The following is a 20245-nucleotide window of genomic DNA, read 5'->3' on the forward strand; positions in this document are numbered from 1 at the left end:
TTATCTAACCAAAGATGATCTACTTTTCAACAGGGGGCCAGGTGTGACTATGGTCCCCAAAGGAAAGGGCTCCCGGCCAGTGCATCTATGAGCTGGTGGTGGGGGACAGAAGCACCTCTCAATTTCATTTTTTAAAAAATCTGATTGAACTCAAGGATGCTTAACCACTGAGCCATATCCCCAGCCCTTTTTATTTTTTATTTTGAGATAGGGTCTTGCTAGGTCTCTTAGGGCCTGGCTAAGTTGCTGAGGTTGGCTTTGAACTTGCAATCCTCCTGCCTTGGCCTCCTGAGTTGCTGGGATGACAGGTGTGCACCACTCTGCCTAACTTCATTCTGTTTTAATAAGAAGAGTGAGCCGAGCTCAGCATCCAGGGCAATAGCACCTTCCCCTGGCCTCGGGCCCTGCAGGGAGGTAAGGAAACACATTTCTTTTCTTTTCGATTCTATTTATTTCCTTTCTTCCTTCCTCCTCCTTATTTATTTATTTATTTATTTATTTTTGTTTTGTTTTTATGATGGGGCCTCACTATGTTGCCCAGATGGACCCTAAGCTCAGGTGATCCTTCCATCTCAGTCTCTGGGTAGCTGGGACCCCATCCACGTACCACATGCCTGAATGTCTTTGTCTTTTAAGGACACAGTCTACAGGACATCCACTCCAGCCTGAGACTTTGCAATCGTTTTCTAAGTTCACCTTCTTCATCTTTTCAGGATATCCCCATCAGGTTTCATTAAAAAGTACAGGCACTCAGAAATCTAAAATGCCATCATAAGTACCAACAGTTTATTTTACTAATAAAACATATTGATGCATGTGACAGAGGAGCATTCTAACATATTAAACTTTACATGCCAGGAAACTGGCCAGCTTTCTTACCACGGTGTCCCATTTCATCCTCACAATCCAGACAGTCCCCATTTTGTGGAGGAGGAAACTGAGTCATAGAATGATGGATTTATGTGGGGCCACCAACTTGACAAGATTGGTTTGTGCCCAGTTTTCTTAAATTGAGGTCTATTGACAAGTTTCCATCAAATACTTTAACACTCCAAATACAAAGACACCAAAGAAAGCTGGAGTAGCTAAATTCATTGCAGACACATCTGACTTCAGAAGAAGAAGAGCTATTGGATGTAGAGAGGCATTAAAAAATGATAAAAGGGTCCATTCTCTGAGAAGACGTAACAACCCTAAACATGTATGCACCTAATAAGAGAGTTAAAAAATACAAGAGGCAAAACCAAATAAACTGCAAGTAGAGACAGAACATCCCTTGTGGTAGTTGAGATGCCATTCCTTCTCTGCCAATAGTAGATGGACCCAGCAGACAGAAAATTAGTAAGGCCACAAGATGAACTGATGGCACCAGCAATCAACCAGATCTAATTGGTGTTTATAGACTATGTAAGCCAACAACAACAAAACACACATTCTTTTCAAGTTCATGTAGGATAATCATTCACCAAGATACACCACGTTCTGGGCCATAAAACACATCTCAACATATTTAAAAGAATAGAAAGTATGCTGACTCTGCTCTCAGACCACAGTGAAATTAAACTAGAAATCAGGAAGAAAAAGATTGCTGGAAAATCCCCAAATATCTGAAGATTAAACAATTTATTTCTAAATAGCTAAATACCACATGAGTCATAAAAGAAGTCCCAAGACCAGTGAAAAATGATCTTAACTAAATGAAAATGAAAACCAACATTTGTGGCTGCAGGGAGAGCCGGGCATGGGTGGTGTTGAATGCATACATAACCAAGAAGAAAGACCTCAAATAAACAATCAAGGCTTCCACCATGGGAAACCAGAGATAGAAAGACAACAAGCCTAATACAAACAGAACATAAATAAAAATTAGAGTAAAAATGAAAGAAATTGAAAAAGGAAAAAAATATAGATAACAATAAAAGAGACTTGTATAGTTTGGATTTGAATGTCTCTGAAATGCACACATGTGGAAGGCTTGGTCTCAGCCTGTGCTCCTACTGTGAGATGGTGGAGCCTTTAAGAGGTGGGGCTTAGTGGGAGGAAGTTAGGTGATTGGGGACATGCCTTTGGAGGGAATCTGCGGACCCTAGCTTCTTCCTCTCCTTTTGCTTCCTGGCTATCATGGGGTGAACAGGCCTCCTCTGACATGATGTACCTTGCTGCCCCAGACCCAGAGCAGCAGGCCAAGCAGCATGGACTGAAATCTCTGAAAACATGTGCCCAAATATACCTTTCTTCTGTAAGGCGATTATCTCAGGTATTTTGTTACAGTAATGGAAAGCTGACCAACACAGACTTCAAAAGGTGACTCTTTAGAAGGATCAATAAAATCAACAAACCTCTAGTAAGCCAACCAGGAAAAAAAGAGAAGACACAAAGGATTGCAGGCAGACAGGAGAGAGAGGCCATTGCCACTGAGCCCAGGGACATGGAAAGGACAACAAAGGAATATTATGAACAACTCTCTGTCCACAAGTTGGATAAATTGGATGAAATGGTCCTACTCCTTGAAAGACCAATCTACCAAATTCATACAAGAAGAATCAGATGATCCGAGTGGGACCATACATTCTTCATAAAAGAACTTGAATCAATAATTAATAATCTTCCAAAGAAGAAATCACCAGGCCCAAATAAGTTCATGGATGAATTATATCAAACATTTGAGGAAGAAGTGATACCAGTTCCCCACGATTTCTTCCAGAACACTCCCAACTCATTCAATGAGGCCAATATCATCCCAATTCCAAAACCAGATACAAACATTACAAGAAAGGAAAACAAAAAACCAACATCTCGTATGAACATAGATGCAAAATCTTCAACAAAATGTTAGCAAACGAATCCTCAATGTACAAAAAGAATGTATTGAATACTCCCAACCTGCCGAGCACCACAACTCCACGTAGCCTACCTAAGAGGTGCTCTGAAGCCTCACTTGCCTGCAGTGGGGCACTGGTGAGGGTATTGTGTCGCAGGACCTTAGCCCAGGAAAAAACCAAAATTCAAAACTCTAAATGTGGTTGCTACTGAAGGTGTGCTGCGTTTGCACCACTGGAAAGTGAGAAGAATCACAAACCATCACAACTTGGGGGCTGTCCATACAGAGTGAACGATGTGAGCCAGAGACTTCAGTTAGTAAAAATATACTCACCAACTATAAAAATGTGCATTGGCAAAGTGTGTGTGTGTGTGTAAGTGTATGTGTGTATATGTGTGTGTAAGTGTATGTGTGTGTGTGTAAGTGTATGTGTGTGTAAGTGTATGTGTGTATATGTGTGTGTATGTGTATAAGTGTATTGTGTGTAAGTGTGTGTGTATGTGTGTGTAAGTGTATGTGTGTGTGTAAGTGTATGTGTGTAAGTGTATGTGTGTATGTGTGTAAGTGTATGTGTGTGTAAGTGTATGTGTGTATATGTGTGTAAGTATATGTGTGTGTAAGTGTGTGTGTATGTGTGTGTAAGTGTATGTGTGTGTAAGTGTATGTGTGTGTAAGTGTATGTGTGTGTATGTGTATAAGTGTATGTGTGTGTATGTGTGTGTATAAGTGTATGTGTGTGTATGTGTGTGTGTGTAAGTGTATGTGTGTGTAAGTGCATGTGTGTATGTGTGTAAGTGTATGTGTGTGTATGTGTGTATGTGTGTGTATGTGTGTGTGTAAGTGTATGTGTGTGTAAGTGTATGTGTGTAAGTGTATGTGTGTATGTGTGTGTAAGTGTATGTGTGTGTAAGTGTATGTGTGTGTGTGTGTGAGTGTATGTGTGTATATGTGTGTGTAAGTGTATGTGTGTATGTGTGTGAGTGTATGTGTGTGTGTAAGTGTATGTGTGTGTAAGTGTGTGTAAGTGTGTGTGTGTAAGTGTGTGTGTAAGTGTATGTGTGTATATGTGTGTAAGTGTATGTGTGTGTAAGTGTATGTGTGTATATGTGTGTGTAAGTGTATGTGTGTGTAAGTGTATGTGTGTATATGTGTGTGTGTGTATGTGTGTGTAAGTGTATGTGTGTATATGTGTGTGTGAGTGTATGTGTGTATATGTGTGTGTAAGTGTATGTGTGTATATGTGTGTGTGTGTGTGAGTATTCGGGGGGCCAGAGAGATGGGAACTCTGTCCTATTAAGGAGTGCCACCCTCTCCTCGTCCCTGCTAACCACATTGGTGCCCTTGGAACCTTGATGGCCTACAACAAGGAGGCGAATTCTGTGGGTGACTTTGGTTCCTCCTTCTCTAGGCCCCATTACTTTCAGTTCCTCAGAAGCTTCCAGGCCATGATTAAGTCGTGGAAGTGAGCAGGAAGGTGTGGACAAATCCAGCGCACGGACCAGGCTTTGCCACAGGCGGGGCCAGGAACCCCCTGATAACACACTCCTCCTGTATTTGGACAAGTGCACAAAACTAACGTTGGGCAAAAGCCTGGCTGCTGATAGAGACTGGCTGCACAAGCCCCGCACTGTCGGGCGGCCACTAAGGACCAACTGATTTAATATCGTTAGCCCCTAACATACTCTGAGAGCTCCCCGTGGACGGGCCTTGCCAGAGCACTCTGTGTTCATTCCCTTACTTAACCTGCACCACAGACCTTTTTATATCAGATTGTTAATATCCCCATGTCACAGATGAAGAACCTGAGACCCCAAAGGTGAAGTGAGGGACCAGCATTACCCTGACACAACCCAGAACAAAAGGAGTTATAAGAAAACTATAAACACATATCCCTCATGAATATTGATCCAAAACTCTTTTTTATGGGGTTTCATTATGTTGTGCACTTTGGTCTTGAACTCTTGGGCTCAAATGATCTTCCTGTCTCAGTCTCCCACATAGCTGGGGCTACAGGCTCATGCCACTGTGCTTGGTTATCAATGCAATAATGTTTAACAAAATGTTAGCAAATGGAATTCGATAGCTCATTAAAAGATTATATAGAACAACCAAGAGAGGTATATTCCCGGAATGCAAGGATGGTTCAATACCTGAACATCAATCAATGTATCCTGCCACATCAACAGAAGGAAGGAGTAAAATGTCATAATCACTTCAATTGACGCAGAAGAAGCATTTGACAAAGTTCAATACTCTTTTATGATAAAAAGTACACTCAGTAAATCAAGAATAGAAGGAAACTTTCAACATAATAAAGGGGATATATGAAAAGTCAAGCTAAGCTGGGCATGGTGCACACTTGTAATCACAGTGGTCAGGAGGCTGAGGCAGAAGGATCACCAAGTTCAAAGCCAGCCTCAGCAATTTAGCAAGGCCAGCAACTCAGCAAGACCCTGTCTCAAAATAAAAAATAAAAGGGGCTGGGAATGTGGCTCAGTGGTTAGCACCCCAGGTTCAATCCCTAGTACCAGAAAAGAAAAGTCAAGTTAATGTTCTTTTTAAAAAAAAAAAAAATTCCATGTTGATGGACCTTTATTTTATTCATTCTTTATATGCAGTGCTGAGAATTGAACCCAGTGACTCATACATGCTAGGCTAATGTTCATAATGTTGAAATATTCAAAGCTTTCTTTCCAAGATCAGGAATAAGACAAAGATGCCCACTCCAGCCACTTCCATTCAACATAGAAGTACTAGCCAGGGGGCTGGGGTGCTCAGTGGTAGAGCGCTTGCCTCACACATCCAAGGCCCTGGGTTCGATCCTCAGCACCACATAAAAATAAATAAATAAAATAAAGTTATTTTTTTTTAAAAAGTACTAGCCAGAGCAATTTTGGCAAGAAAAAGAAGTAAGATATTCAAATTGGAAAGAAAAGGAAAACAACCTGTTAGAACTAATAAATAAATTCATCAAACCTTCAGGATTCAAAATCAACACCCCAAAAATCAGTGTTATATGCAGTAATAAATAATCCAAAAAAAGAAAATAATTCCATTTTTAATAGTATCAAAAGGAATACGACATTTGCCATATACTTAACCAGACAGGCAAAAGAGTTGCATATTGAAAACTATAAAATGTTGCTGAAATTAAAAAACCCACCCAAATAAATGGGAAAACATGTTCATGGATTTGAAGCCTTAACACCATTAAGATGCAACACTACCCAACGCAATCTTTAGATTTAATGCAGCCCCTATCAAAATACCAATGGCATTTTTTTTTTCAGAAATAGAAAACTCCATCCTCAAATGCATATGACATCTCAAGGAATCCTGGAGAGCCAAAACAATCTTGGAAAAGAACAAAGTTGGAGGTCTCAGATTTCCTGGTGTCAAAAGTTAACAAAAGACTACAACAATCAAAGTAGCAGGGCCCTGCATTTACCCCTGAAGATAACCAGTGGAATCAAATACAAAGCCCAGAAATGAGCCTTTGCATATATGAGAAATGCAAATCAAAACCACAATGAGATCAAGACCACCTCACCCCAATTACCATCGCTACTGTTTAAAAAAACAAACAAGTGTTGACAAGGACGCAGAGAAGGAGCCCTGTGTCCTGATGGTGGACATGGAAGGTGGTGCAGCTTCCGTAGAAAGCAAGAGCTGGGTCCTCAGAATTTCCCCCAATTCCACTTCTGGGTATATATTCAAAAGACTTAAAAGCAGGATCTGGAGGAGATATTGTCCACCGGTGTTCGTAGCAGCACTGTTCACACAGCCAGGGACCGACCTAACCCATGGATGGGTGAGTGGATGAAGAAAATGTGGTGTGCGCACAGCAGAATATTCCTCCGTTTTAACAAGGAGGGAATTCCCAACTCTTGCTGGGACATGCTGAGCCTTGCAGACATTGTACTAAATGAAGTAAGGTCACAAGAGATGGTGATGCCACTTCTAGGAGGCACCAGAGGAGTCCAACTCACAGAGGGAAGGGAGCTTGGGGCCCGCCAGGGCTGGGGCAGGGGCCCGGGTTTCACTTCTGCCAGAAGCTGGTTGCACACAACGATGGCAGGTAGTTAACGTTCCTGACTGTGGCCTTAAAACGGCTAAGATGGAGACGTCCTTGGAGGACGGCCTGGCTGGAGGAACCCGCAGAGAGGCCCTGCTACCTACGACCAGCTGCCAAGGCTCGAAACGGATCTGGAACCTTCCTCCGAGGCCAGTTTTCAGCCTCGCCTCACTGGGACCGGGAAGTCCACCCTCAGACCTTGACCTCCCCACTGCCAGGTCCCTGGGCTTGGGCCCCTCGTCCCACTTCATGAACAGCCTCCTGGAGTCTCCCTGCACCCTGCGCTGGCCCCTCCTCCTGTGCCCTCTGCCTGGCAGTCGCCCCGCGTGGAGCATTCCTGGGTCCTCACCCTCTTCCCGTGGGTTTGGCCCATGGAGACCAGACTGGAGCAGGCTGGGGAGAGAGGCTGGGGTGTTTAGGCCCTCACCCACAGTGGTACCGCCAGGGACTGGGGGCAGCCCTCCCCCAGGGGCACAGCTCCCAGCTGGTACTGCCCCATCCCCCTCCCCTCCCCGCCCTGCTCAGGTCTGGAGCTCCCGACCCCCCATGGCTCTGGGAGCTGCAGGATCGCTCCTTGGGGGGTCTCTGCACGCTGTGGCCTCTGCAAGGGCCACTTCACTAAACTCACCTCAGCCCATCCCCCTCCCCCAACCCAGTGTGTCTTCTGTTCCCTGCCAAGACCTGGACCTCCCACACAGCAAGTCCCCTCCCGCCACCACTAGGGCCAGCCTGTCCTGCTTCCTCTCCCCTGCCCAGGCCTGGCTTTAGCTCCTCAGCCACCTCTTGTGCCTTCATTGTGGCCTCGCCTGTTGGAAGCCTCCTCCAGCCCGCAGCCTGCTCTGGCCGCCCTCCTAAAGCTGCCTCCTGTCCAGGCCGTTCCTGTGTCACTAGGTGCTTCAGGAACATTCCTTTCTCCTCTGGTTCCCCAACCACTGCCTGGGTCCCCCACCCCCAGTGCCAAATCCTTGTGGACTCCGTGGGTCTCCCGGCCCCTCAGTGGCATCTGGAATGTCTGGGGGCATGTGGCCCGTGGCTAGGGTGTCGGGAAGGCGGCAACGGGTGGTCTGGGGCCCTCAGGCTGCTTCCAGGTGGGCACCTGGCTCAAGGCACCGCTCGCCGGCTTCCCCGCGGGGCAACCTGGGCAAGTGGCCCAGGCTCTGGGTGCCTCCGCTTCCTGTCTGTGGAGGGCACAGTGCAGAGCAGCCCTGGAGGTGGAGGTCAAGGGGCCGGCGGTGTTGGAGAGGCCACTGCTGGCAGCGTAGGTCAAGTGCCACCTGCTCTGTCTTGTGTCCCTGGAGCTGGACCAGCGTCCCTCACCAGGCCGACAGGACGCTGCCCGGCCATGACCAGCGTTTCTGAAGCCAGCTGTTGGGTTCCGCTTTCTTTCTTTTTGCCTTTTGGTCCTCGGCCATCCCATCCCCCACCCCACTTCTGTCACCGCCTCAGGAAAAGACGTAAGGCAGCGACAGTGGACACGGGGCCTTCAGAAGAAACAGGATGTGAGGGGCGCCCAGACCCAGGCCAGGCCCAGCAGCTCGGGGCAGAGGAGGCTGGCCTCCTGGGCAGGCTGGGGTGAGGGCTGGAGAGAGCGGGCTCTGGGGGCCTCTGAGCTCCCTGGACTCAGTGCCACCCTGGGGCCAGGAGTCCCCAGAGATGGCAGTTCTGTGGGACTCACTGCAAGTCCTCTTTCCTGAAGCTCCGTGTGCCTGCGGGGTCCCAGGCCCCTGGTGAGGATCCCAGTCCTCCACCTCCTTCCTGCGTGAGCGTGGGGTGACCTTGAGTAGGCTTCTTAGTCTGCTTCTGCCTTTACTTCCCCATCGGAAAAATATGAAATAACAGCCCCTACTCCTAGGGCTGTTGCAAGGATTCGAGGAGTTAATGACCCACAAAAGTACAAACCCAGCGCCACAGGGCAGGCCCTCGGGGAGCCCCAGGGCTACCATGGCCCCGCCAGCTCAGCAGCATCTCTCCCCTGCCCCTGGCACGGACCCTACTGATTCCTCTAAACATGACGCCCACCCCAGGTCAGTGTCCAGCCAAGAGACTGCAGTCACTGCAGCAGGCATGTGGCCCTTCGAAGACACCCAGGTCCCAGTCCCAGGACCCATGAATACACCGCATTCCACAGGCAGGATTGTGCAGGACCAGGAAAGATTACTAATCAGAGGTCTCAGAACAGGGAGATCATCCCAGATTAGCCGAGTGGAGCTAATCTGATCACATGCGCCTTTAGAAACAAGGAACTCTGGCTGGAGCTGAGGTGAGTCAGAGCGAGGGAGGCCAGAGCGGCTGAGGCCAGAAGGAGCCACGGCTGCTGGCTTTGAAGACAAGGGGGCCACAAGCCACAGAGGTGGGCAGCTTCTGGGAGCCCCAGATGACCTCCGAGCAGCAGCCAGCAAGGGAAGGGGGCCCAGCGCAGTCACAGCACAGAACCCGATTCTGCCAGCAGCCTGAGGGGCCCTGGAGGCAGACTGTCCCCCAAGACCCCAGAGAAGAGCCCAGGCCAGCAACACGTCCATCTGGCCTTGGGTGACCTGGGACAACCAGCTGAGTACGGAACTTTGAGAAAATAAATCTGTGTTGTTTAAATAGAAAACAAATACAGAAAACAAAAGTCACTACACACGCTATCTCCACTCTTACAGCACAGTTGCTGATTGTCCCCAGGGCACATACTCGGGAGTCACCTTGGGGACGGCCGCACAGCTCGCCTGGCCTGGGCTCACCAGGGCAGACTCAGGGTCCCTCCAGCAGGTGATTCAGAGCCAAGTTCACGCAGTTGGCCACTTAGAGTCACTCTGCTGTTCCCCGACTCGTTCTGCCTTGTCCCCATGTTCTCTCTCAAAATCACAAAGGTAACCCACTCTTTCCCCTTCTGGGGACGGGTTCCATCTTCCAGACAAGTCCCAGGCGTAGCCTGGCCCCTGTGCCCTTTGACGTGTGTGCGCCAGGCCAAGCCAGAGCGTTCCCAACACTTCAGACTCACGCCTGTGCTTCAGCACATCTGGGCATCCTTTCCTGTCCTGCTCTGCAGGTTTCTCTTTGAAGAGGCACTAGCCTCGGTCCTCTCGGGGGGACCTGGCCCTGGTACCCAGGCAGGATTCTGTGGGTCCCCAGGACAGACTCAAGGTCTCTGATCTGGGAAGCCGCCGCCCAGCCCCAGCCCTCGCCTCTTTACCCCAGTTCCCCAGTAGAGGGCGCCACCTGTGCTCCTTGCTTCCAGGAGAATGAGGAGAAAACCCAGTTCGCTGTTTGTTAATCTGTGCTTAGGATTTCTCAGTAAGGAATTCCCCTGGCTTATCGACTACCTTATTATCTTCATGAGCTCACAAGAAATTTCAGATATGTAGATTTTTAGATGATCCCAGAGCCAAATGTATGAAGTTTCCTTCTCCCAAAGCTCTGAGTCAGACAGGTCTGGAAGTCACCCTCCACCTCAGACAGGCTGGGTAAGTCACACCTTGGGCCCCGTCTCCACACGTGCATATGAGGATAGCAACAATAAGAGTAGCTCCTACCCCCCAGCATTGTTTTGAGGGATCAATTCTGTGATTCATGCACAGAATACACACAGGGACCTGTATAAACTCATGCAAGATACAGCCTACTTCTCAGTCTCAATGTGAGAAGATCACCATCTTCTGCCTCACACCCAGCAGGACGGCTACTTTCACAAAGAGAGAATCCGCGTTGGCGAGGATGCGGAGAAGCTGAACGCTTCCACGGCTGCTGGGATGGTAAAATGGTGCAGCTGTGGGAATGGTACAGCGGTCCCCCCAAAATAAAAAATAGAATGACCACGTGATCTCACCATTCCGCCTCTGGGTACCTACCACAAAGAACTGAAAGCAGGGTCTCAAAGAGATATGGGCAGCCACGCTCAAAGCAGCATTATTAATAGTAGCCAAAAGGTGAAAGCAGCCCGAGTGTCTGTGGAGAAGCAAGATGTGGTCACCCTTAAAGAAAAGGGAGCAACTCCGCATGCCACAACGTGGATGCCCTGGAGGACATTACTGTGCAAAGTGAACGAGCCATTCACGAAAGGACAAACACACAGGATTCAACTTACATGAGCCGCCCACAGTGGGCAGACTCAGAGGAGACCGTCAGGAAGGTGGTGGCTTCCTGCTGGGGAGACAGGAGGGGGGGTCTTTCTTCACTGTGCACAGAGCTTCAGTTTCCAGAGACAAGAAACTTCTGGACCATAATGTGAGTATACTTAACGCCCCAGAGTGCATAATGGTCAAGATGGCAAATTTTAAGATATTCATATTTTGAGAGAGAGAGAGAGAGAGAGAGAGAGAGAGAGAGAGAGAATCTATTCTTTGCTCTGAACTTTGTCCTCCTGGAAGCTCTCCGCCTGCTGGAGGGAAAGTGGCCCATAAATTGCCACGATGGGCGCTGACCATTGGAATCAGGGCAGAGGAGGTTCCCGCTGGGATGGGTGAGACCAAGGGGCGGCGCCTCCTGCTGGTGGAGCGCGCACCTGCACCCAGGGCTGCCTGCGGATCGCGTGAGAGGCACCTGCCTCCGCGGATGGACTCCGCCGTCCTCCGCATAAGGAAGTAGAAGGGAATCTGCGCAGCATCGTTTAACAACAAGAATAAAGACGACGATGCAGGGTCCAGGGTGCTTCCCTCAAAGGCAGCCCAGAGTGACAGGTGCCCTGCCGGGGGACAGAACTCAGTGCCTGGTGGGTTCTGTGTGGGCCACGTCTTGCCCCCAACCCTAAGAGCCGTAAGGTAGGGCTGGGGCACCACAGGGGCGCGCCCCCACCGAGCAGCCAGCCAGCTAGACCCTGCCCACCTCCTCCCCAGCTGTGTCCGCCGTCCAGCCCAGGCCAGCTGGTGCCCACACGCTGGCCCACAGAGCAGGCTTGGAGGGACTCCTGGGACCGCCCAGTGTGGGGCAGGTGAGCCCTTGGGAAGCGGCTCGTGCTCGCTCCACTCTTTAACCTTGGCTCCTCTTCCCCCCAAAACCAAGTTTATTGGAACAGTACATAGGAAGGGGTGGGAGGGGGTCAGACGGCAGAAGGCAAGGCCCAGGGGACAGAGGAGCCAGGGGAAGGGCTCTTGCAGGATGGTCCTGGCACCATCTCCCTGGGGACCCCACTGGAACCCGGGGAACAGGGAAGTGGGCAGATGTTTGGGCCCCAGCGCCCACCCACTGAGCCAGGACGTCTAAGGTCAGGTGTAACAAGCTCCCGTGGGTATTTCAACAATCTCAGGTTGGTGCCACGGGTCCTGGAAGAACTGAACCCCTGATTTCAGTGGAGCTTAAATAATAGTCCCATGCGTCAGGTGCATGGTGGGCACCTTATAGTCCCGCTAATTAGAGGTTGGGGCAGGAGGATCACTGAGTCCAGGAATTTAAGGCCATCCTGGGCCATATGGCAAGACCCTTGTCTCGAAGCAAAATTTAAATAAATAAATAATATTCACATTCAACTATAAAAATGATAGTTTGTTCACGAATCATAAAAAATCCTATAAAATCATAAATCACAAGGTTTAGCTCTGAACTGAGGGAGGTTAAGAGCAGGGGATTTGCAGCTGTGTCCAGTGGGAGAAGTCCCAGCTGTCAAAATGCAGGCCACCCCTTCTTTCAGGGCTCTCTTTCCAGTGCCCTTCTGGTGCAGACCTGAATCCTTTCCCCGCCTCGAGGAAGTCCTGCTGTCTCAGCCCCCTCCCATTCTTTCTTCTGGACACACTGGTTTTCTTTCAGTCCTGGGAGCTCACCATACATTCCACTGCCCCAGGGCCTTTGCACCTGTACCCCCTTCTTGTCTAGTTGGCTCCCCCTTGCTCTGCATATTTTTTTTCCTTTAGAGTCCTGATGTTGGCACAAAACCATGCAGACCTCTGTGGGATCTTGTGACCCCCTCTCCCTGTCCTGGAAGCTTGCTGATTGCAGGCACCGACGTGATACTGTCTGTGGCTTGCACATGCTGAGGCTCCAGGTAAGTATTTGTGGAATGAATAAGCAATGATAATAGCAAAAACCAGGCTGGTAAAGCAGGCTTCCAATTGGCTTCGGAAACCAAAGTCCCTACAGGGTCCAGCGGAGTCTGGAGGCCAAGCCCTGCAAGTACCAGTCTTGACCGTCACTGAGACACACGCTTCCAAGTGACGCTCATTCTCTTCCTTGTGCTTTCTTTCTTCAAAAAAAAAACAAAAAACTACAATGTGTACTTCCCTTAATCGGAAAATGTAACGAATGTCAAAATGTCATGATATTAACATCAAGATAATACGTCAGTCTTGCCAATGAGTAGGAATCTTAGGAAGCCAGGCTCCCTGTTCTTCAGGATTTACCCAGGCAAATAAAACAATGATCTTTTTCTAATTTGCTAAGTGTAATTACTGGGTAATTTTAAGGCAGATTTTTTTTTCTTTTTAGGTCTTTGAACTTTATGCAGTGGGATGACTTTTAACAGCTCAAATAACACAAAAGGATCAATTGATTGTTTAACTATTCCTCAGGGTGGAACATACTGGATCCAGCCTGATTCTTTGACTAATTAGAAAGGCCCATCGGAGTCAGCAGAGGGGCAGTTTTCACCCTGTTTTATAAAATGGGAAAATGCTGCCATGATGTAGATTTGGGCACTTAAAACAGACCCTCCCCCATCCCTTAAAGCCTCCTCCCCACATTGATTTAAGCTCTGGGAAGAGAATTTGTCGAAGGGAAGATGTGAGAACCCATCAAAAATGCATCCACAAAGCATCTGGCAACTCCTCTGCCCTCTGTCCCAAGCCTGAGCCAGATGGTGCTTCCTTCCTAAGTCACCGTGACCGCTGCTGACGGTGGTGACTTACCTTAAAGCTGAGGCCCAGGAAGAGAAAGCCGTCGATCATTTTTATGCCCCAAGTGCAAGTCTGTTTCTGTCTATATGATAATGATTGTCCTCCTCAGTTCCCTTTCCAAACAGCTCGTTAATATCAGGGGCTCCCTGTCTCAGTCCTGTGCACCCCTGGGAATGCTTCTGTCTCATTTTATGAGACCATATGCCATGATCCCGGTGTCACCTCCTCAGTGCTGTGTGGCCGGCACTCTGTATGCGTTTTATCACTGATCCCCACATTCCTGAAAGGTGGGCCGTGCACAGGTGGGGAAATGAGCTCAGAGCCAGGAGGCAAATTGCCTGAAGTCACACAGCTGCAAAACGGCCTGAAGAGACCAAGCCCAGGTCTGTCTTCACCAAAGCCTGCACTTTTAAAAATTATTTTCTGATATCATCATTGGACCTAAAATGGAGAGTCCCTGCTCCCACCTCAGCCAGATGGGAAGTAGAACTGCCTAAAATCTCACTCTTGGGCTAAGAAGACACTTCAACTCATTTTCTTTGTTTTTACTACTTTGTCACTGAAAAGGTTTCTTTTTTTCCTTGTTGGGAGACCATGTCATGGGTGAAAATTAGATCTGCCAAATTTATGATGAACACTCTCAGAAAACTAGCAACACAGGGGAACCTTCTCAGCTTGATAAAGAACATTCTCCAAAGAACATTCTCACTGGAGTTAACATCATATTTAACGGCAGAAGATTATGCTGTCCCCTGAAAATCGAGAATAGGGCAGATATAAAGATTACACTACTTCCACTACTCTTGCTCTGCAGAGTACTGGAGGTCCTAGCCATTGCAATATTATAAGAAAGTTAAGTTAAAGGCATAGAGATCACAAAGGGAAACCGTGAAACTGTTCCTGCTTGCAGATGATGTGGTTATTTACATGTCAAATCCCCCCAGATCTATAAAAGAGCTTCTAGAAAGTTTAGTTAAGGTTGCAAGTTACCATGTGAGCACGCACCAACCAGCCAACCCACCCACCCACCTACCCACCCTGTATTTCTGTATTCTGGCAATAGATAGGTAGAAACCAAAATTAAGAGTATGATACTATTTACCATCAATAATGACCAAAGAGAATGCTTAAGTACAAATCTAATGAAATGTGCCCAGGACTTGTGACTATAAAAGACTCAGAAAGAGATCAAAGAAGACCCCATAAACGGAGACACTCGTCATTCACGGCTGGGAGATGACATTGTCCAGATAACCATTCTTCCCAGGTTTTTAAACACAGGTTTAAACAGTTCCTACCTAAATCCCAGCAAGACGCTTTATAGATATAAAGAGGTTATTCTAATAATCTATATGGAAAAGCAAAGGAACTAAAATAGGCAATTTTGAAAAATAGAAATGAAGCGAGAGGAAGCTCTCTGACTGTTGAAGGCTTGGAGAGCTGCCGTGGTCACAGCTGCCTCACGTCAGCAGAGGGACGGTCACAGAGATCCACGGAACATGACACTGAGCTCAACATGGTCCCCACACAAGTGCAGCCAGAGGACTTCAGAGAACAGTACAAAAGCAATTCAACGGTTCTTTTCCAAGAAATGGTCCTCCAGCGACTGCCGACCCACAGGCCAAATAATGGACACCGACCTGGACTTAGGATGTGACAAAAATGGGTCAGAGTCGTCTATAGACTTGAATATAAACACACAATGTCAAAATGGCTAGAGGAGAACGTCGGAGAGACCTCGGTGTTTCACGCGTACATGGACGTGTCCCAGACGCGACGCCAAACAGAGGATCCGCAAGAGAAGAGGGAGGCGTCCCCCTCCTCAAGAGCGAAAGCTTTGTCCTGTGAGAGCCCTCTGTGAGGTGAAGCCACAGGCGGGAGGAGATAGTCACAGCCAGGGAGCTGACAAGGACTCGCGTCTGGATTGCAGAGACTCTCAGAAGCCCACAGAGAAGGCTCAGGCTGTCCAACCAGGAGAAGGACCCAAGGCAGGGAGGAGCATTTCACCTCCAAGGATGGGAACAGGCAGCTACGTTCCGGAAAAGATGCCCAACCTCACTAGCCACTGGGGAAACTCAGACCAAGAGCGTGAGGTGCACAGCTGCTGACCAGGACACCCACATGGACAGCAGGGCGACATGGTGGTCATTGAGCCTGCAGTCACACGTGCATTGCTGGTGGGAATGTAAAACAGTCCGGCCACTTTGGATAACCACCTGGTGACTTCTTGAGGCCCCGAACGTGCATTTACCATGTGGTCCTGCCTCACGTTCCCAGGCATCGATCCTGAGAGATGAAAACAAGTCCACCAAGAACCTGGACACGACGGTTTCTTTACAAAATCCTCAAACTGGCCACCATCAAACTGTGCTTTGGAGTGTGCACGGTTAACATGGACGCTGTCCAGCAACCCAAAGGACCCAGGGACGGTCTAAATGGATCTCAAAGGCCGACGAAAAACAAACAAAAACAAACCCCTAGTCTCAAAAGGTCACTCACTGTGTTTATTTATGTAGCACTCCGAAAATTACAGAGATGGAGATTAAATGAGTGGTTGCTGGGGTCATGGATGGGGGTGGGTACTGTGACTACCCAGGGGTATCACAAGGGGCATATGGTGCTGCCACTCAGTTGCTACACATGAACCTATACGTGTGACACAGTGACATAAGAACACACACACACACACACACACACACACAGGACCAAGGTCGGCTTCCTGGTTTTGATATTGTTAGACTCACATTATATGCATCCACTGGGGATCACTGGCTGCCACACACACTCCATCTCTCTATAATTATTATTTCAAAAGGAAAAATTAAGCATGTAAGCTGAGCAAGTCTGAGAGAGCTGCTTTCCACAGTCAGAGGATTCTGCTGTGTTTCTCTTTCCATTTTAATATTTTAACCCCTTTCAATATTTAAAAAGGAGCAAAGCCGCTGTTTTTATTATTCCTTTCTTTTTTCCAACTTCCTTGACTGTCAATGAGCTGAGGCTTTAAACCAAACTAGTGCTAAATCAAGAAGGAAGTGCAACGAAAAAGATGCGGTGGCCGAGTCCAGGACTTAGCCTGGTGGGCTCTGAGGGGGCCAGAACCGTCCCAAGAGGCTTTGAGAAGAGAAAGAGGGACCAGGAGCAGAGGCGCACACCTGTAATCCCAGCGGATTGGGAGGCTGAGGCAGGAGGATTGCAAGTTCAAAGCCAGCCTCAGCAACTCAGTGAGGCCCTAAGCAACTTAGTGAGAACCTGTCTCAAAACCTCAAAGGGCTGGGATGTGGCCCCCCGTGGTTAAGTGCCTGTGGCTTCCATCCCCAGTCACCCACCTCTCCAAAAAAGGGAGCGAGGCCTAGACCAGAGCAGGTGGAGGTCACTGCACCAGCTCCACACCTGCTTTCCAGATCAGCCCAGAAGGCTGAGGAGGGCCTTTCAGTGGGGCATCCACGATGTGTTCAGCAAAGGACAGAGCGGCTGTCATGCTGCCCGTGCTCAGGGGCTCGGCTTATTCACATTGATTCTTGGTAGCACAAGGAGCAACGTGGCTGCTGTGCTTCAAGACGTGGGAGTCCCCGGGTGCGGGGGATGGCTGGAGGGGCGTGGGGCTGAGGTGGGGGTGGGGGGCAGCTGGTGAGCCTTCTTACCTGCAAAACAAGGTCTGAATCCTCATGCTTCCCAATTGTGGTACTTTTATTCAGGACAAAAAAGCCCTCGGCACTCTTTAGATAGGCTTTCATTCTCTTCTCTTTTCCTGTATGAGGTTTTCAGAAAGAATTTTGTTAGAAAAATGCAGCCCTCCAGCCACTCAACAGTATCAGTTTTAGAACGAATGAAATCCCCATAGAGTTGAAAGCAAAGGGAAAGTCTGCAGACGGCAGTGGGCCTTGGACTTGACCGTGATCACCAAGCCAAGTCTGCGTCTCTTCAAGAGCGTCTTCGCTAACTAACAGTGCTGTCTAACGTAGAAGAGTTTGGGTCTGATAATCAAACAGCAGACATTTGCTGTGGCACTCAGGGCACAAACCAAAGCTGAAACAACCCCCAAACAAACCTGAATCCCACTGATAACTGCCACCCACCACTCATCAATTTAGTTATCTGACATATTCACAGTCAGTATTTCTAACCAAGCACTGACTAGCTCTGTGACCTTGGCTGGTTACTTATTCTCTCTGTGCCCTCCAGTTTTCTCATCTGTAAAATGGGTGTGGTGAGGATTTACTGCAATAATACATGTGAAATACAGAGAATGGCTCGGAGCTCACTTTGCACACAAATTAGTACTACTGCTATTAATGCTGTTGTTAGCCTGGGCTTCTCGAACTCTGAACCCCAAGCTTCCACAGAGCTTGAAGTGCAAAGAGCTAGTCATTGAAGAAGCAGGCATTAGATACTTTCTTTCTAAATTCCTGCATTTCTTTACATACTTGGCTAGAAAAAAAAAGAAGGTGATTTCTAAAATTAAAGTAACAGGTTATAGCTCAATCATGTGATCAGGACTCTATACATATCCCCACCCCAACATTTTATTATGAAAATATTACACATACAGAGAACTTTAAAGAAGTAGACACCACTGTCTATCTTATACTTTGATGCATTTCAGAATAAGTTGTAAACATGTTTTTTCAAAATGCTTTGGAGACTTCAGAAGTCTATAAAATGCTGATAACATTTCATCTGCTGCTTGAATTCTGATCAAGCTACGTCAATGTACATCAATGTCATATTGAGGAACAACGTCGCTCCTTTTTGTTTTCAACTGAAATGCAAAGTGGCTGGACTTAAGCATAAAAATAATAATCACCTAGCTGTGATGGTAGCAGCTCTCGGGGGCTCTGCTTCTCATCATCATCTCTGTCGTCACTTATTGAGTGCCAGGCCTTGTCACCCTTGAACACATGATTACTCTGCATCTTCAGAGCAACCCTGCAAAGTATTGTCCCTATTTTACGGATGATGAAACAGACTCAGAGAGGTTAAGTTCACCCAGAAGTTAAATGGCAGGGAGAGAACTTCTGGCCCTTGCATGGAATTACTAGGTTAGAGATAGTGTCTCCCTCTAGGGCAGGGGGCAAATTTGCATATCATAAAGGTAATGTCCTCTTCTAGGGCCAAGGTTTGCTCTCAGTCCCTTTATGAGACTGGAGTTCCCTGGGCTCGGAGTGCCTTAGCTGGAACTCAGACTCACTAGCTGCATTCACTGGGCAGGGCTTGCGGGACCAGAGGAACCATTGCCACAGGAAGCTCGCACAGCCTGCTGTGCGGTGAGTAACAAAGTTCTCCATCTCTTGCCCAGGAGTCTCCTGCCTTCTGCCAGCATCCATTAAGTTTGTTAGCTTGCAGATAGGGGTAAAATCCCAGGCCCTCTCTAATTCCTGCTCATTACTCTATTTCCAGCCCCCAGAGCTGCCATGCCTGGCAGCAAATTCTTACTGAATAAATGAAATTACAAAACAATGCCCCCAAGTCAGTCTGCCACCTCCTAATCTCTGATGGGTAACCACCTTTCATGTTTCCTTCAGGGTTTAGCCTCAGTGACATTTTGGAAAACTTAACGTCTATTTTTAAAGCTGTCTGGGTCAGGCGATGTCTCTGCACTTTAATCTTGTCCTGTGCATTCACCCACTTGCCTGAAAACACTGCAGAAAGTAACTCGAATATGTTAAGCTCTAAGTGAGCTTTTACTTGATACAATGGAGCCGCTGATCAGAGTAAAGAGCCAAAGAGCTGTACTCCTCCTGCCAAAGATGGGTCAAACGGAGATTCGGAAGCTAAATTTCTATGAAGGCCAAAGGTGTAGGTGGCCTGGGAGATGCAGAAGATTCTCCAGGGGACACCTGGAAAGGCGAGGTTAGGTAAGAGGCTCTCTCTGGCCACTGGCAGGTGTCCTCCATATCACGGGCAGCTGGGGCTCCCTCCTAATCCCTGACATACCCCCTGGACATCCTAGTGGCCTAAGGCTCCTGGGCAGGCTACCTGGGGGGGGGGGACAGGGTGGCTGCGCTTGGGGAGGAAGGGAGGGTGTAGGGGCCGCTCCTCTGGGTGCTCCTGGGGACCGAGTCACCCCCGCCTCCTCCCTCCAGCCCGGTCCTCGGTCCTCGTGGGCCGGTTCCCCTTGGCGAGCCGCACTCACCTGGCCCCCCCGCCCAGTTCCCGGCCGAGAGCCCCGCGGGCTCGGTAAGCGCCAGCCCGCTCAGCGGCCAAGCCGCGGGCGGCGCTCCGCGGAGTCTCCAGCTGGCCGCCCGCTCCCCGCGCGGCCGCCCCGCCTGTGTACGCGCGTCCCCATGGCAACGCCGCGCGGGCAGACCACGCCCCTCATCCGCCGGGCCGCGCGCGGGGGGGGGGGGCGTGGTCACGCGCCGAGCATCCTCGGGCTGCGGGCAGAGTCGCCGGGCGTTGCAGGGGTCCGCAGCCGGTCGGGTCCCCTTTCACGGAAGGGAAACCCTGGCGCCGCGACCACACGAGGCTTTAGAGCGAGGAAGGAGCAGAGACGACCCAAGAGTCCCGTTTGTGACCCCTGCTCTAAGTCGATGCCGGGGCGCG

At 48.9% G+C, this 20245-nt stretch overlaps 1 protein-coding gene across 9 annotated transcripts in view; it reads right to left on the reverse strand.

The window, feature by feature from the left end:
* Positions 1 to 19922, reverse strand: part of Fhad1 (forkhead associated phosphopeptide binding domain 1) — a 117742-nt gene extending 97820 nt beyond the window's left edge. For 8 of the 9 annotated variants that reach the window (XM_046469263.2, XM_046469261.2, XM_046469262.2 and 5 more), the window contains exons 1-3: positions 19836 to 19922; positions 18507 to 18628; positions 17344 to 17450 (exon numbers count right to left, since the gene is read on the reverse strand). In XM_046469263.2, coding sequence (XP_046325219.1) covers positions 17344 to 17450; positions 18507 to 18615 — 216 coding nt within the window. In that variant the 5' untranslated portion in view covers positions 18616 to 18628; positions 19836 to 19922. The remainder of the gene's footprint in view (positions 1 to 17343; positions 17451 to 18506; positions 18629 to 19835) is intronic. The other variant, XM_058571138.1, reaches the window with a different exon arrangement.
* Between the last annotated feature and the right edge of the window lie 323 nt (positions 19923 to 20245).

The sequence above is a fragment of the Marmota monax genome, unplaced genomic scaffold (assembly GCF_021218885.2).
Source record: "Marmota monax isolate L192 unplaced genomic scaffold, Marmota_monax_Labrador192_F-V1.1 WCK01_AAM20220418_F8-fsc00008, whole genome shotgun sequence".
Lineage (NCBI taxonomy): Eukaryota > Metazoa > Chordata > Mammalia > Rodentia > Sciuridae > Marmota > Marmota monax.